The sequence below is a fragment of the Vanacampus margaritifer genome, chromosome 13, assembly GCF_051991255.1.
Source record: "Vanacampus margaritifer isolate UIUO_Vmar chromosome 13, RoL_Vmar_1.0, whole genome shotgun sequence".
NCBI classification, from domain to species: domain Eukaryota; kingdom Metazoa; phylum Chordata; class Actinopteri; order Syngnathiformes; family Syngnathidae; genus Vanacampus; species Vanacampus margaritifer.
In genome coordinates, this window is record NC_135444.1 from 6,347,479 (window position 1) to 6,365,616 (window position 18,138).

General features: G+C 37.8%; 1 protein-coding gene across 1 annotated transcript; it reads left to right on the forward strand.

The window, feature by feature from the left end:
* On the forward strand, positions 1–17,750 carry LOC144062381 (occludin). The gene is made up of 9 exons (XM_077583727.1): positions 1–222; positions 4,380–4,948; positions 6,922–7,113; positions 7,332–7,499; positions 12,719–12,885; positions 14,684–14,902; positions 15,355–15,526; positions 15,715–15,756; positions 16,942–17,750. The coding sequence occupies exons 2-9, from the start codon at positions 4,382–4,384 to the stop codon at positions 17,041–17,043; spliced, it is 1,629 nt and encodes a 542-aa protein (XP_077439853.1). The 5' UTR covers positions 1–222; positions 4,380–4,381; the 3' UTR covers positions 17,044–17,750.
* Positions 17,751–18,138: the final 388 nt, after the last annotated feature.

Genomic DNA, 18,138 nt, shown 5'->3' on the forward strand with positions numbered 1-18,138 from the left:
ACTTTCCTCCAGACTGCTGCGCGAGACGCATACCAGCGTCAGAAGTGGAGAAATACTTCTTTTTTTTCTTTCTTCAATTGGCCTTAATTTCAAAAGGTTCGCTGTAAAGAAAGCGCGACAAGAGTGATTTATTCAGATTTTTAGCCACAGTTTTAACTTGGAAGACTTTTGACTGGAAGTAAGGACGGCCAGCGTTTTTTTTTTGCCTCTAGTGTTCCTCAGGTAAGGCGACTACGAAAAAAAGGTGCCAAAAGCTGTTTCTTCAGTTTTTAAGTGTACAAAAAGTTAATCAGTTTGGTTAAATTGATAAATTGTATTCTTATTGACATACTGTATAAATGCCTCTGTTGGCACAAAGATGTATATAGGCATATACAATACATTGTGTTATTTTGGTTGAGAGCTAATAACGTTGAGATTGTTTCATTCACCATTTGCTTTGCAGAATAATAAGTAGTGTGAATGCTCACGCCCAAGGAACACCTGACCAGGCTGACCTACATATATTTATTTCCTAGATGCAGTGTAACCTATATAAAAGAAATGTGCATCCCTATCAAATAAGCAGAGAAATTATATCAACAACACAATTCAGCGTTAGGTATGACATTTTTGGGTGCATTGATGGTGTTGGTGCACGAAAAAAATAAGTTATTTCTTTTATCCTTTCATCATACAAGTTATCCTGGGGTGCAATACGATTAAAGGATGGTAAACTATACTAAGTGGAACGATTCGTTTCGATTGAGTGACATTAAGATTCAATTCGATATAGAAAAGGGCAATTCCAAAACTCCTCTGCATCATCAAAGAGAGCAAACCATTTTCAACAGTTAACATTGTTCTAATAATTTGTAACAATCACACCCATGTGTAGACTGACCAATAGTGTAGATGTGTGGAAAAACATGAAATTTACCAATTTGTGGCATATAGCCAGTGATGTATAGTTTTTGGTGTTGTGTATTTTGATAGAAAGTCTTGGTTGAGGCCTTTGGTTATGGCAGTGGGTCCCAGGCAGGGACTTAGGGGCCTAACTGTTTTTGACAGAAGGGAGACATGTGACCATATGAGTGAAATTCCATCAGTGGCAGCAAATGAGAGTCTCTCTGTTGTAGTGGTGCTCAGGCTGAACCTGGTGGGTGTTTGACCCAACCTGACCACGTAATACAAATGCAACTCAACTACCGCAAGGGCCACTGGCGTTAGGGTTAGTTGTGATGACTCTCATTCCACACCAATTCTTCATTCATGATTTGCAATCTTGTGGAATTTGGTACATGTCAAATGTCAACTCATGCTTAATCCAACTGTTACACACGTTATTTTTTGTTTACATTTTTATATGTTCATTGTTTTTTTTTTCTAGGTTTATACTACTTTATTGTCATATGGACATTGTCGTCAAAATATTTAAAAATGCAATTTCCAACTCTTAACTTTGTTGAAATGTCTTAAAGCATGTTAATTGAACAACTTCTCAGTTTTGCAAAATGTTATTTTAGAAAATATACATATTTGCTTTAAAATTGTAACAAAAAGTTCAGAGAGCTCCCAAGATCATCAGTATGTCTTAAAAAGTTAAATGAAAACTTAAACAAGTAAATAACGTGGCTCCCAGAGTCCTTATAGTTTTCTAAAGTAAATATATTTTCCAAAATTTCAAAAATAATTGAAAATGTTAAACTTTCTTAGTTTTATTGTAATTAAAAAATTTATTACATTAACTGAAATTTGAAATGAATTAATTTGTTCATTCATTCATAAATACTAATACAGCCAATACTGATATTTGTCAAAATGTAGAATATCTGTGCCCTAACAGAAATGACAAGAAACTACTTTGCACAACCTGCTTGCACCTGCATTCCCTTCTTTTTGTCCCTTTCTTATGGAGACGGACAGAGGAGCCGTTGTTCACTACTCCCAGGACAGCGCCCCAATTTTCTTTTCTTTTTTTCTTTTTTTGAACCCTGACTCCATGACAACACTGTTCCTGCGAGAAGCCCTGACTTTTGCCCCTCCTGCTCTCCAAACAAAGGCAGGCAGTAAGGACAGGGAGAATGTTGGAGGTTGGAAGGACACGGTGAAATGAAGGAGGGAATGATAGGAGGGCGTCTGGGATGGAGGCTCTGAGGCGAGACCTCCTCTGTCCCATACAGAGTGAAGAATTATGGCCATGTAGACTGTGAGTGTAGCCAGCAAGCACATCTTTCTGTCTCAGCCACTGAATGGGGTTGTGTTTACAGTGGCGGAGATTACATTCTCGTTTCAGAAGTCTAACTTTGTCTTCTGCTTGATGTAAAAGAATGAAAGAATGGCTATTGTTGACTTGCAGCCTCGCTCCCTTGTAAGATTTTGAACAGAAGAAAAACAAAATGAGTTGAGGGCGGGACATGTGAACTCTTCAAGGCCCGGACATTGCGGGGGCAGCAGAAAGACTCGAACTGCCCCCGAAGACTCAAAAAATGAAAGTATTGTTTGGCTGAGCTCCGTGTCTGCCCTGGTACAGACATCTCCACGCTGGTTCTGATATTGCTCGCTCAACGGCCTTCAAAGATGAGGTCATTCCACTCCCAGTTCATTTTTTTCTGATAATGACAAAAAGCAGGTCTAAACTAGTTTGCAACAAGATCATAAAGACACATTCTGCCCCCAATAAAATATCGTTTACACCAGCTATAAGCTAAGATAGTGTGAAGTGTGAAGAGGATAGAACAAGTACTGTATGCCCTCGTTTGTGTGCATTCATTTTGGAGTTGTTTTAAGAGGAAGTCAACCTTAAACATTTATTGACAAAAACAAGTTATATGTGATCGCACTAGTGTAAACATGACATTCTGATTAATATTACATTTGTGGAATATGAGTTATGAAGCAAAATCCAGCTGTTTTTATCCATCTCACGCCCAATTTACAATGACTGCGGAACGGACGCGGTGCGTTTTCCGTACGGCCACCGCAAGGAATAGAAAGCATTTGAGTCTGCGTGTCAATTTACACCAGCTGCAGTTGCGTATAAGGGATGCGGCGCTGTGGAAGGTTTCCGCAAGCGTTCTATTTTTTTTCCGGACACCGCATACGGAACGTTTGCGGATTTGCTGAAGAAATGACACGAGCCGGACAGCAAGTCGCGCGTCGGCATCAAGGTAGATCCGGTATATTTCAAAATAAAACCGTTTGCGAACTCATTTTTTGGGAGAGGTAACTACTTCGTATGACACGAGTCGGACATTTAAGACAAAAAACTAGCTCAGATTAAATTAAACATGACAAAATAACACTATTTAAACACAAAACGTACTTAACCATGGTATTAGAGCTATGGTAGAAGTCACAGAAATAACGTCCAAAAGCATATCGATGTGACAACAGACAAGTGTAGCTATTATTCACCAATAGGACTCTATATACACGGTTGTTATCGCGTGAACTCAACTCTCCAGCGTGAACTCCCGGGATATTGAGGTCTGGCGGGTGCAGATTTCCGGACACGGACAGCTGACACAACGCAGTCAGTGTAAATTGCAGTCCGTGCGTATGGAAAAACGCACCGCGACCGTTCCGCAGTCAATGTAAATTGGCGTGACAGACACCATTTTGCCACTTACTGTGGACTGAAGATGACATCACAGTTGCTCAGGCAACAACAAATCACAGCTCACCTGCTTTCTGAAGCTGAGCTGTGATTGGTTGTTACCCGAGACCTGAGCAACTGTGATGTCATTTTCACTTGACCCAAGTGGCAAAATGATATTGATATTCTAATATTAATAATAAACTAATAAAAAATTGCTGGATTTTGCTGCATAACTCATATTCCACAAATGTAAAAAATAATATTACATTCCACAAATGTAATATTAATCAGAATGTCATCAAACAGCTCACCTGCTATGATTGGTTGTTACCTAAGACCTGAGCTACTGTGATGCCATTTTCACTCAACAGCAAGTGGCAAAATGGCCGCCTTCTGATATTGATGGGTAAAAAAACTGCTGGATTTTGCTGCTTAACTCATATTTCACTAACACAAAATTAACCAAAAGACTATATTTAGACTATGGAGCTGCATAGAACATGTTATTGTCAAGAAATTGTTTTGGGGTTGACTACCCCTTTAGGTCGACTTAATGCGTAGAAATATGCTGAAACAGCAACAGATTACAGGCAACAGATTTAAACAAGCAGAGTACTCACAAACAGTCAATTATTTACACATTTCTGTTACTAAGCCTCATTCCAAAGGACAGTCACGCCCATCTTTTCCATATCAATCGTCAACTGAAGCATAACTCATATCAGACAGTGCTGTACTCCCTGGCACTCACGCGTTCATTTGAGTTTGCTCTCAGTGCTTCTGTTTTATTTCTTTGTAGAGATGTTTGAGAAACAGTCCTACGACAGTCCACCTCTGTACACCCCACCATCCAATAATGGCTTTGGAGCACCGGGCAGCTTCCATGCGCCTCTGAGTGATTACAACGCTTACCCTCCTCCGCCGGGATCTTACTACATTGAGGACAAGCCGCAGCACTTCTACAAATGGTTGTCGCCTCCTGGGATCGTCAAGGCCATGATGGCTGTGGTCATCGTGCTGTGTTTGGCCATATTCGCCTGTGTGGCTTCCACTCTCATGTGGGACATGCAGTATGCGAATGGAATGGGAATGGGCTATGGCTATGGATCTGGCTACGGTGGTGGATATGGCGCAGGCAGCTATGGCCAAGGATATGGTGGCTACGGCAGTTATGGTGGCTACGGCAACTACCAGGGCTCCTATATTTCCCCCTACTCAGCCAAAACAACAATGATTGCCATGGCAGCCATAAACTTCATCGCGGCACTGTCTTTCTTCATTGCCAGCTTCTCGAAAGCCAGCGCCATCCGCAGCAGGAAGTACTTTCTGGCCGTCCTGATTGCCAGTATCATCATGGCTGTCTTGCAGGTAAGAGTCAGTCACACACTCCAACTACCATGTATGAGAAAAACAAGTTATCTAGTTTAATGTGTTACAAGATAAACCCAAAAATAATCACCTATTACATGATAAAACCAGAAAAAAACAAAAGTATGAGATTATGACTAAACACTGGTTGCTACAGTGACCAGAATAAGGCTTCTTGGCTAGAGTGTTACAATTATGGCGATACTGTAGTTTTGCTGTTAATGATTAACTTACCCCACATTCATATTTAGTTGGTAGAACAATGGCAACAACATAGACTGTACAATGGCAAATATTGTCAAAGGGCTGTCCCTTGTTTTTAGTACAGCCCAGCAAAACACAAACTGTTATTGTCATGGAACATTTACAAGCAATTATTAGTTTGTATATTTGAAAAAGAATAAAGTAAACCCCACGCCCATCTTGTTTCTGTTCGAGGTCTCTTCAGAGGATGTTTTTCCCTCATCTCCGTCGCCAAAGTCGTTCAGTTGCTTTTGTTTCCGTTTTATGGATGAAAAGTTGGGTTCTAAAGCTCATCCAAAAAAGTGTCAAAAATGAGCGCTTATTTCGACAACAAATCCACTATCAAATTATTCATCAACTATTTTAATAACCAAGTAATTGTTCAGAGCCAATGTTTATCTTCAAATTAGCCAAATCATTGGATTTCACCATCACAACAGTAATTATTATTTGATTTCTATAGTGATTTCAATCAAATACTGATTACATGCTAATTATCATTGATGCTTTAATCAAAATTGGGGGTGTAAGGTGGTTCATTTTTTAATCATAATTCATTGCATGACTTCAGTAGTTAACTCACGATTAAATGCAAATTTCATATCTGTTCTAAATCAATAAAATATCATGTACATTAAAATATTTTCTACGTTTTCATACTCTTGTTAACATGAAAGTGGGAAAAAAATTAAACTGATGGAAATATGGCTGCATTCTTTACTCATTGATACATTAATTTAAAACTAATTCATAAAATTGAGTTAAAATTAAAAAGATGTACAGTACTGTAAAAAACGAGTGTGATATAGATTTGTGTTGAGGTCTTTTTTTTCTGCCACTAGATGGCATAATTGCATTTTAAAGACACTGGTGGCAGCTCAGTGCATTTTTCTTTTTATATTAAGAGCTACCTAATCTTTAACTTGTGGAATTCGGAACATTTTTTAAATTGTAAATTCCAACTTAACCCCAGTTTCCACAAATATATGCATTATTATTAAATGTATTACTGCAAAAACTTTCTGTCTGCTGCTTTGAAACTGGAATTCCCCCGGTACAGGCTTTCCAAGTAAAGAGTGGTCATTAATCGCGCGTTTTAAAAAATTAGTGGCATTAAAGGAACTGTAAATTAACTCCAAAATAACATACTAATTTTGACACCCCTAATCAAAATAAGACATTTGCAAACATCTGCTGTCACTTTGAAAAACAATGACCGAACTAGTAACTAAATCAGTTACAAAAAGGTGTTTACATTAATCTCTCACGTTTGATATTGCTTTATTGTTGTTGTTGTTGTTGTTGTTTGTTTGTTTTTTGTATCACTAAATAATCCGGGGAAAAAACAATAATTGGCAAATGAACAGCATCAGTGGAAAAAATGTTTTGTAATACACTTGAATGCAGAATAAAATGTTATCCAATTATTTGATTAGAATAATTCATTCTAAAAATATTGGAAAGTGACAGCCCTGCTCCATAAGGAACCAATCTTGATCTAAGTATAAATAAAATTGACTTGAACTTGTTTACCAGTCCCAATCAATTGTTGTTAGAGTATGCCTTTTCTTGAAATATATTCCATTCAAAGTTTTACTTAACTCATATGATTTCATGTCTGGAAGTTCCAAAGTATATATAATGCATCATGTCTAAATGAAAGCTTTATGAGATGTGGATAATTGAGATGATTCCATGCGTATTAAACATACAATATATGTCTGTTGCAGGGCATCATAAACATTGTGTACATAGTTGGAGTAAACCCCATGGCCCAGGGAACGTCCAATGTGATTTACAACCCCATGCTCATGATGTGCCAGAGCCTCTACCAGACGGGCTATTCTCAGATGGGAGGAGTGGGAGGCTTCCCCCTATACAACCAGTACCTCTACCATTACTGCTTTGTGGACCCTCAAGAGGTTTGTGGCTTGTTTTTCCCTTTATCTTATAGCTGCAGACTGGATTGGCTTTAGTCATTTTTGTGATATACTTTAGTTATCTTTATTTGTTTAATGTTTGCTACTTATTTGTGGTACAAGTAGTGATATTTTGAATGTACGTATGTGTACACTTATACCAGGTCAGACAGTCTTTGTGGTACATCTTATCTTTGACTCCCATGTCCCTGAATTTGTAGGGAGTCGCCATGGTGTGCGGATTCCTGATTGTGGTCGCCCTGGCTGTCGCTGCCTTCTATGCACACAAGACTAGAGGCAAGATCTGGCGCTACGGCAAACCCAACATCTTCTGGGATGGGCCTCTGGTTGGCGGCAAGGCATCGGAGGGCAGAAATGTAGAGGAATGGGTAAGAGACAAGAGCTTGGTGGTCACTGTTGCATAATGTTGCACGGATGAATAGAAATCATATTTGACCCTAATTGACCCACAGCTCTTAACTTCTCTAGCTGTGGTCAAGGGAATGGGGTCGAGAATTTTAATCCAGCCTTGATGAAAAATTCCATTACTTGTTTTGTTCTGACTAGTAGATGAAGTAAATTCATTTAATGACATATGCTCCCCAATATTAACTTAAAGTGGGCATGTTGTATGTGATGGATTAGTCTCCATCTAGTTTTACAGTGCGAAGTGAGGGAGGAGGCATCACAGAGGTTATGTCATTTTCAATTTTCATTTCCTAATTACAACAACATGATTACAGCTAGGCTACACAATGGCAGTTTATTAAAACAATACAATTCCCTGTTTGATGAAAAAAACGTTAAATTGAGTTGCATGGCCTGTTCGAAAAATTAATTGCCCACATCTGAGTTGCCGCTGAAAGGCAAGGTCTTGTGGCCAGCTAGCTTAGCACTCTTCTCTAGGGCAGTGCCCAATCTTTTTTGCACCACTGACCACATATATTGACAGACCGTCGAACCGTGATGTAGCGACACAGAGATAAACGTCTCACCGGCAGCTCTCCTTCTGCGCATTTGGCCACCGTCTCACGGCAATTGTAGCCGTCAGCGAAGCCAGACTCTTAAGCCAGTCGCCACAACAGCAGTTGTTTATTGGCTACGCAAAGCGCCACAAGGGTCAACTTCAAAATAAAAGCACAAGACTGTACATGGATATCAATGCCTTACTTTTCTTTTTAAATTGGCAATCAGAAACAATTGTTTTGGCAGCTAGCTTGACTGCAAATTGAGGCTGCATAGCCTGACTGCAGTCAAGCTGACTGACTGAGCTAGCTGCAATATTCGAGTGCACAAAACCGCAGTGACTGACTTAAAACAGAGTGCAATATTAATTATGCAGTGCTCATGTGCACCCCTGCCTATATAGCATTTTTCCTTAAAATTGCCCGAAATTAATAGCAATTCCATCCATAAATGAATGAATGAATCCATGAATGAATGAACGGATAATGCAATGGTCAGAAAAACGTTCCAACCAAAATATGTGGTTATACATGTAAGGTTTTATTCCTGATCATAAAACAGCCATAAGAGATCGACTGCCATCATGAGTACTAATACCTTGAACTGAGGCCGGATGTCAGCCCAATACTGATACCTGGTATTCCTTGTTGTGAATTCAAATGCCAATTGTTTTATGACCGTCAGTGTTTCCTCAGAGGGACTAAGTTCAGTTCTTTCTCATGGCTGATAGCGCTCAGTGAATGTTTGTTCATGGTCTACTACCTAGTTTCACTCAGATTAATCATTAGCAACCTGTAAGCAAGCAGGTGGTTTCTACAGAGTTTTATAAACACCAACAACACTCATAAGAGACGCTTGCCTGAAATGGGGATTGATGATTGACTCAATATGCCGCTTTTCAGCTAATATGTTTCTTTGTTTGAATGACAATGAAGGCTGTTGGTATGCTTTAACAGTGTTTCTAACTGTTATGCCTATATTCACAATGTACTTTAAATCATGACTAAACCCACAAAACTATGCAAAAGCCAACTTTCCACAGAAAATAGCTTTTGTTTTTTTTCCCATGTCTCTGTTATTTAATCCTGTTAGTATAAAAATGTACAGTAGGATGTGTTTAGGTAAAGACAGTGCACACATTCTCAGTCCTCAATATTTGATCATGACTCTATTATTGCCATAGCACATCTTCTATTGTCTGTAAATTATAAAACACAAAGGTGTGGCGTATCGTTTCTATCTCTGTATGTTCTTTCATGGTAATTGCACCACGTGCACAGCAGTGTCACACAGTGAGTCATCAGGCTTGGTTGGACACTGAACCAGCTTGCTAAGAATGACCTCACACACTGGCCTCATTCTGCTCAGTTTGGGTTCCATTGTGTTTCATTCATGAGGTCATTAGTGGTGTCAGTGTGCTGCTAATACAGCGGTATCGCATGCTGTAGACGGCTACACGTATGCGGCTGGCCTCCAACCTATATTCAAATGGAAAAATGCAGTACTGTAGTTTGAAATGCAACATATTGTTTGATCAAATAGAGTTTTGGGTTTGTTGTCTAGATGTATCATGTAGAATGACAAAAATGACAAAATGTCATCTTATTAATTGTATTGAATTGATTTACAAAGCGGGAGACATAAGTCAATTCACCGACTACAGGCCGGTCTCTCTACTCTCTCAGTTCTCAAAAATCTTAGAAAAACTTTTTGCAAATAGACTAGATAAAATCATTGAAAAGTATGACTTGTTAAATGACAGTAAATATGGATTCAGACCAAAGAGATCCACATCAATGGCACTAATGGAGCTAATGGAAGAAATAACCAGTTCTCTGGAGTAGGAATATTTGTATACTTAAAAAAAAGCATTTGACACAATAGACCATCATGTACTAGTTAGGAAACTTGAAGAATCTGAAATTAATAAATTAATAAAATACTCAACTGGGTGACAAATTATCTATCCAATAGGAATCAATTTGTGCAAATGGAAAATCACAAATCAACTCAATTGGGTATCTCTTGTGGAGTCGCACAAGGATTCGGTTTTGGGACCAATATTGTTGATTATGTACATAAACGACATTTGTAATGTTTTGAAAATTTTAAAGTTTGTGCTATTTGCAGATGACACAAACATTTTCCGTTCTGGAGACAACCTACAGCAGCTTGTCAAGGTGGTCACCAAAGTATTAAATAAACTAAAAACATGTTTTGACTTAAAGAAACTTTCATTAAATCTGAATAAAAACAAACTGATGTTGTTTGGAAACCATAAAATAAACGCACAACTAACAATAAGGATTAAGGACGTTCAAATTGAACGGGTTTATGAAAACAAATTTCTGGGTGTGATTCTTGATGACAAAATCTGATGGAAAGCCCATATAAAACATGTTAGGGCAAAGGTAGCACACATTGTTGGGAAAGGCCAGACACATATTAAATGATAAAGCAATGTTTATTTTGTATTGTTCAATAATATTATCATATTTGAATTACTGTGTAGAAGTTTGGGGTAATTCCTACAAAACGACCAAAAAAAGCCATAAAAATAAGATATTATGTAGGGTACCTTCAACACACCAATAAACTCTTTTTAAAACTACACACACTAAAGTTTAAGGATCTGGTAGATTTTAAAACTGGACAAATAAAGTGTAGGACAAATAATAAAATGCTGCCAGGCAACATACAAAAATTATTTACAGAGAGAGAAGGGGGTTATTATCTGAGAGGGGAATTGAAATTCAAACATTATGCTCACACAAAACTCAAAAGTATGTGCATTTCAATCTGTGGAGTGGTTTTGTGGAATGGTCTTGAGGGAAACATTAAAAGAAGTACAAATATTTGTCAATTTAAGAAACTGTATAGTAACTTCATTTTTGCTAAATATACTAGGGAGGAATAATAAAACAGTGGCTGAAAGTACAATTTTTGTTAAGGAATTTATGAATAATGAGTTAAAGTAGGAAGTGAGGTGAAATTGGGATAGGACTAGATAAGCAGTTGCTTCATCCTATTCCATTTCAAAGTCTTTTCTTTTATAAATGAGTTTCTTTGGAAGTCATTATTATTATATATGGCGAAAGAAAACAGTTATTTCATCCTTGTTTTGTGGAATAACCTGAATGTCTCTGTTTATTTGTTTTTGACACAATTGTGAAATTATGCTCATTTCTAAAAAAAAAAATATTATTGTCATTTTAAATATTCAAAATAAATATATATATATATATATATATATATATATATATATATATATATATCTTGTTGGCACTATTGTCCTCCATATTTTGTTAAATAAATTATTTGTATTACTTCTTGAGTTGCTATTTCCTGGTTCTTATCCCCTAGACAAACTCTGAGTCAGGGTGGGAAGTTTGATCACATATATATATATATATATATATATTTTATGCTTTTAAAATGTCCACGTGAAAAAAACTTGTGTAATAGCTCTCTCAAACTCTTTACTTGCATGTGTTTTCTTTTGTTCCACCCCATTCTTGGCATCCAGCACCATTTTTTAGCCCCAGTCTTAATTTTCTTCACCATGTTCATTTACCTTACTACTTTTTTTTTTTTTACTGGTCTTGCAGTTGTATTCATGGCAGCACTTTTTTTTTTTTTAGTTCCGATTAGTCAGAGCACATTTTTGGGATGTTTGCATGAGCTGTGCCCTTCAAATAGAATTCTGGTGCAGCTGCAAGGCAGGAAATTGTACTTCACCTGACTACTTCACAGACCGCAATTCTTATTTTGGGGGGGCTGCTGCTGTATCTTTTCTGCCTTGGCTCGTCGGAAAATGTATGATATTATACTCTGTTTCGAAACAACATTATAGTTTCATAAAAGTTGTTGCCACTACAAAACGCCGATCTGTGTTTAAAACATAATTTTTCCGGATTGAGCCATCCTAGGCTGTTTAACTCAAACATTCCACACGTATCATATCCTGAGCAGAGAGCTACTGTGTGTAGAAAACAAATGAGAGCTTCACACATCCATGAACAAAACAAAGCAACAGTGTTACTATTAAATATAAACAAGAATTAAATATGTACAAAGTATTTATGTGCAGATTTAATGTATTGTAACCATATTGATCTGACAATAATTGCTAAATCTGCAGAAACAGACTTGCAGACCACGATGTGGGAAAGTCCTTAAAATGCGGATCTTTGAGTAGAAAAATATTGATTAAAGTAAATGCATTATACTGTTTGGCAAACATTATTTTGTCCACATACACAGCCAAATAATATGAAAAGTAATGAAATAATTTGTTGATTTAGTATTGCATTTGAGTTGAGTTCACTTCTCACTCAAGCAGTGAGCAAAGCATATAACTTCAACAACACTGAGCAGCTGAACTATGCTGCCCAATTATGTGCCTGAGTGCTCCCTTAATTAAACATGGAGCACTAATAACCTCACTGCAATTGTATGTTAGTAAAAAAAAAGCTAGTGGGTGATAAATGTAACATAACAACATCAGAGTTGTTATACGATATGTGCTGTAGTGATGAATGCACGTTTCAAGCAGGATGTCAGTTAGGAAAGGAACCTGGGTTTTACAGTCCTTGGGAATGTGTTGTTTATGTTGTTCCGTCTGTTTTTCCTTCCTGTGTAGGTGAACAATGTGGAGGAAAACCGTAGTGTTCAGGACGCCCCAACCCTCCTGGTGTCCGAGAAAGGAGGTGGTCTGCTGAATGCTTCGGCAAACAGTGTCATCTCGTATCCCCCGACCAAGATGGACAGCAGCTCTTTCAATGGGGACACCTACGACAACAACAATGAGTGGGTCTATTGCGCAACATCTCTTTTCAAACACGTGACTAGTCATGAAAAAAAAAAAACATATTGCCCTACCCACGGAATGAGCGCCTCTGACCTTTGTGCCCTTGTGGGATTATCTTTTCCTTGTTTTCGCTCATGTTTATTGATTTTTGTTCTGGAGCCTTTTCACAACAAGTTCAAGCACAGTGCATGTCAAATACACATTGCGCATTCTTTATGATCTTAACGCTGACTAACAATTTAACAATCCACGATCATTATAAGCTTCTAACAGTTAACAGTTGGTGAATTCCTCACACAAAATAAACAGTCTTCATGTTATTGACATAGTTCCACTGCTGAGTTTGCATTCCTTTACAAATCCCTTGCCAAGCCACAAAAGTGGACAAGTTTCCTTTTTATATTATTAAAACAAATACTACTACTTCCCCTCACGGAGGACCCCTACAATGGACAAAGGCTGATCCTAATCCCTCATACAGTACCATTTCTTTATTTATGGCACCTCAAATGGATGATATGCGCTAAAAAAAAAATTTTTTTTTAGAGTGTACTCACTCTAAAAATGGTTGGGTCGAAAATAACCCAAATTCGGTCAAAAAAAGGATCAATTCAACTTTTTGCTTTATTTCACCCCAAAAGTTGGGTTAAATTAATAACCCATAAAACAACACAAAAACTGGGTTGCTTTGTGGGTTATTAATTTCATTTTACCCAACTTTTTGGGTCAAATAACTCAAAAAGTCGGGTCGGTTCATTTTTGACCAAATTAACTTGGGTCATTCAATTAACCCAAAAAGTTGAGTCAAACGAATAACCCACAAAGCAACCCAAAAATTTGTTTGCTTTTTGCTGTAATCCGTTTAAAAACAAATTTTTGACCCAATGTGGGTTATTTTCGACCCAAAAATAACCCACATTGGGTCAAAAAGGGACCGACCCAACTTTTTGGGTTACTCAATTGAATCAATAATTTGGGTCAAATGAATAACCCACAAAACAATTCCAATATTTTTTTTGTGTGGGTTATTCATTTAATTTGATTCAACTTTTTGGGTTGAATTACTCAAAAAGTTGGATTGCTTAATTTTCGATCCAATTTAATTGGGGTATTAAAACAACCCAAAAGGTTGGGTCACATGAATACCTCACAAAAACAAGCCCAAAAATCGGGTTGCTTTGTGAGCTGTTAACTAATTTTTGGGGATTAAATAGCTCAAAGTTTGGTTTGGTTCATTGACCCAATTCAGTTGGACTATTAAAACAATCGAAAACCTGCCTACTGCCCCAAAACAGCCGGGACGGGCTCCTGCATGCCCGCGACCCTCGAGAAGATACGAGGTTCTGAAAATGGATGGATGGATGGAAACATGAATATTCACATGAATAACCCCCCCCCCCCCCCCCAAAAAAATTGTTTTGCTTTGTCGGTTATCAATTTTATTTGACCCAAAATATTGGGTTGAATAACTTCAGGGTTGGTCCGTCTATTGTTGACCTGATTTGTGTTATTTTTGACCCACCACCTTTTAGAGTGAACACAAGAACTGTATGAAATAGAAAAGTTAGAAAAGAAACTCGGGGGCGCTGAATGGCAACCCACCAGGCTTCCCGTTCTGTCTCCTCCTATTGGTAACTGTTTTCAACTTTCTTGGACGGTTTGTGACTGGAGGAGTTGCCTCTTAGGGCTCAATAAAGTAATCTGAAACTGAATATCTTACATTTATTCATTTACAATGGATATCGCTTCCAATTGTTCCCATTTATGAACAAAGTTTTTTTTTTTTTTTTTTTGCAGATACTCTGAGCGGGCCACCTCTCGACCATCAGAGGCTTTATCCCATGGTGAGAGGACCAGTTCCAGCCCTTCAGAGGAGACTGGCGGGGGCCGTAAACCGTCTGCGAACAGGGCCAAGCGACGCAGACGCAACCCCGACATGGACGAGTCGCAGTACGAGACAGAGTACACCACAGGAGCAGAGACAGGCAACGAGCTGGATGTGGAAGAGTGGGTGAGGTGAGACGTTCTGTAAGCCTCCATCATCACACGGGGAGGATTAGAGAGGTGCAGATGACCTTAACCAACAGTGCATCATGCAGATTAGAGATTTTGCCGCTCTCTCAGGACCAGGCCTTAATTCTCTGATTTGAATAAAATGATTGTTGGATTAGAAAAGAAACCTCTGTTTACAGCACACTGCAGCCAAAATATTTGTTCGGAGTGGAACAGATGGATAAAGATGACAATTTTTTTACTTTGATTGGCACAAGTAAAAAGCTGCACTGTACTTTATATTTGTCATTTTGTTTTGAGGAATAGTTAATCTTGTGAGGCATGCCATTATATTCATGCAGAGGGAACTCGGCCAAAGGTACAAAGCCGTTATCGACAGTACACACACACCTTTTTCTTCAAGACGAACACCAATTCCTGCTTTAGCTGACCGTGCCTTTTGTCTTCCCTCCCAGCATGTACCCTGAGATCACGTCTGACGAACAACGTCACGACTACAAATCCGAGTTTGATGCTGACCTGAGGGACTACAAGCGCATGTGTGCAGACATGGACGACATCAACGACCGCTTTAACCAACTCAGCAGGCAGTTGGACACACTAGATGACACCTCTGCTAAATATCAGGTGAGAGACAAAAAGTGATATTTATATGTCATTGGTTGGATAACATTTGACAGAAGAAGACCAACGTAACGTATACATGGATATACAATATTTGCAACATTTTTGCTTCATGTTTGATTGCTAATGGTAACAAACGCATCCAGCGCTCAGCATGTGTAACAAAGGTATCTTCTTTTTCTCTTTCTCAGGATGTAGCAGAGGAATATAATCAACTGAAAGACTTTAAACGGGTCAGTAAGTGTTTTTAATTTTACAGTGTGGAAATGTCTTGATAGAATTGTTTTCTATTTCAAAGAGGGAAGTCATTTGTTTTAAGATTAACATAGCAGATGATATTTTAATGATACACAGTAAGAGGCAAGGGAAGTTTATTTCTATAGCACATTTCATACACAAGGCAACTTGAAGGAAAGCAACAAACACAGCAGTTAACATTCAGAAGCAAAGCAGAGAAAACAAAAGTAGCGTACAAAATGTACTAAAAGAACATACATTGTCAATGTTAAAACATTAGGCAGCACACTTTAAAAACATTTAGAGTAAAGATTTTTTTTTTTTAGATTATTACCCACGATCTAAAAATGTTTAAAAGACCTTAATCAAAGGCATGTGGAAAAAAAAAAAAAAGTTTTTTAACTGGATTTGAAAGTATTTACACTCTGGGCTGACTTCACTTCTGTTGACATTTGTGTGCAACATAGCAGCTAAATGCAGCTTCACCATGTTTTCTTTCAACTCTGGGTTCCAATCAGCATTTCTTGAATATATTCAGGACCCAAAGCATTTAGTGATTTATAGACGAGTCGCAGAATTTTGAAATCCTTTCAACAGCTAACTGGACTGGAGGCAAATGTTCGGATTTCTTTGTTTTGGTCAGAACTCGAACTGCAGCGTTCTGAATGAGCGGCAATTGTCTGATGTTCTTTTAGTTACAATCATCGAGTCTGCTGGAGATAAAAGCATATTTTACAGTAAATAAATGTTCGCTCTGTCAGATTAAGTGACTAGCCATGTCTTGGTAGGTTTGCAGTTGTGTCATACTTTTCACATTTTTGGATGATGGATTGAACTGTTCTCCCTGAGATGCTCAAAGTTTTAGGATACTTTGCCCTGGTTTAAACTTTATCCCTGAGCTGTTTGGTGAGTTCATTGGTCTTCATGATGCTCTTGATCAATCGTATTTTTTAACAAGCTGCCTTCATAGAATAGGCGGGCTATGTTTACTAATTGATTGTACTGAATTGTATTTAAGGGTATCAGTACAGGGGCTGAATACTTTTCACATTTGTATTTGCTATAAATCTCCATTCGAAGAATGGACTGACTACAAGTTCTCAATAGGGTCGAGGTCAGGATATGATTGTGAGTTTTTCCTCCTTGTGAATACAAGAATCAACTTTCCTGTTACTTTTCAGACACCAGAGTACCAGTCGAAGAAGAAAGAGTGTCGCAGGCTGAGACACAAACTGTTCCACGTCAAGCGCATGGTGAAGAACTACGACAAGAGCCACTCATAGACTTACGCCATCTTGACTCCACACTCTACAAACACTCCAAAAAGCTTCATTCACTCTCTGCTTTGTTTGGACCACACTTATTGGTTTACTGGGATAGACACTGCCAATGTTCTCTGGACACAGAAGGGCACACTTGCACACATGGAACATATTGGATCTTGTGATGATGCAATAATAATCTAGAATTCTATTTTGTTATGATTTTTTTCTAGTCATTTATGTGTGGTAACAAATGACTTAGATAGCAGGACACTCCTGTGGTTGCCCATCATAAATGAGAACATATACAACAATATTGTGTAGAATATGACACCATTTAACCTATGGTAATAATTAGTCCAACTTGTACATTTTTTTTCTAATGAAACTCTATACTGAATACCAGATTCAGTGAGACCAAAAAGGGGACATTTTCTGACCACTCGTACTGTAAATAAGCTCAACATCTCCTGTTTATTCTCCATGAATATTTCGGTGATGATTTATGTTTTTATGCTCTGCAGGAGTCAAAGGAACAACTGGAATTAAGTACTGTGTCTATTTGGTTCTTGACATCATCTTTTTTCTTTTCTTTTTTTACTAGAGTCGCTTGTTCTCAAATTAGTAGTCATTTGAAATGTTCTCATGCCTATGCAAATTTGTAAAAAGAACAATGTCACTGACTAATAACCTATGCAAATAGTTGTATAAAGGCCAATGAAAACGATTACGTTTGGTAATTTTGTATGGATCAGCTTAATGCATGATGTTGCAATCAATTATATATTTTTGAAATTGTTTGGCACACGTGTGATCTGTTGTAAACGTGTTTTTTTTTTTCAAGAACATTGTTGTCATCTGATGAACATTTTGCGAGCCATTTATTTTTGTATGAGTTTTTTAAGATATCTGTATCTGACCGTCTAAAAAGTATTGAATTCATAAAATAATAAACCTTTCCATTAATTCTCTATAAAAGAGTCAACTAAGCGTTTCTTTCCATCAGTCTAGCTCGTTGCTGCTCTCTAGTGGCAGGAATGAAGTAAAGTCATTTGCCGTTTTAAACTACAAAAATGAGAACATTTGTTTTTTTCATTTCATATAAAAGTAAACTAA

Coding starts and splice junctions, on each gene's coding strand:
- LOC144062381 (XM_077583727.1), top strand. CDS start 4,382: ATGTTTGAGAAACAGTCCTACGACAGTCCACCTCTGTACACCCCACCA. Junction 7,114..7,331: donor GCTTTGTGGACCCTCAAGAG/GTTTGTGGCTTG, acceptor CTGAATTTGTAG/GGAGTCGCCATGGTGTGCGG. Junction 15,757..16,941: donor AACTGAAAGACTTTAAACGG/GTCAGTAAGTGT, acceptor GTTACTTTTCAG/ACACCAGAGTACCAGTCGAA.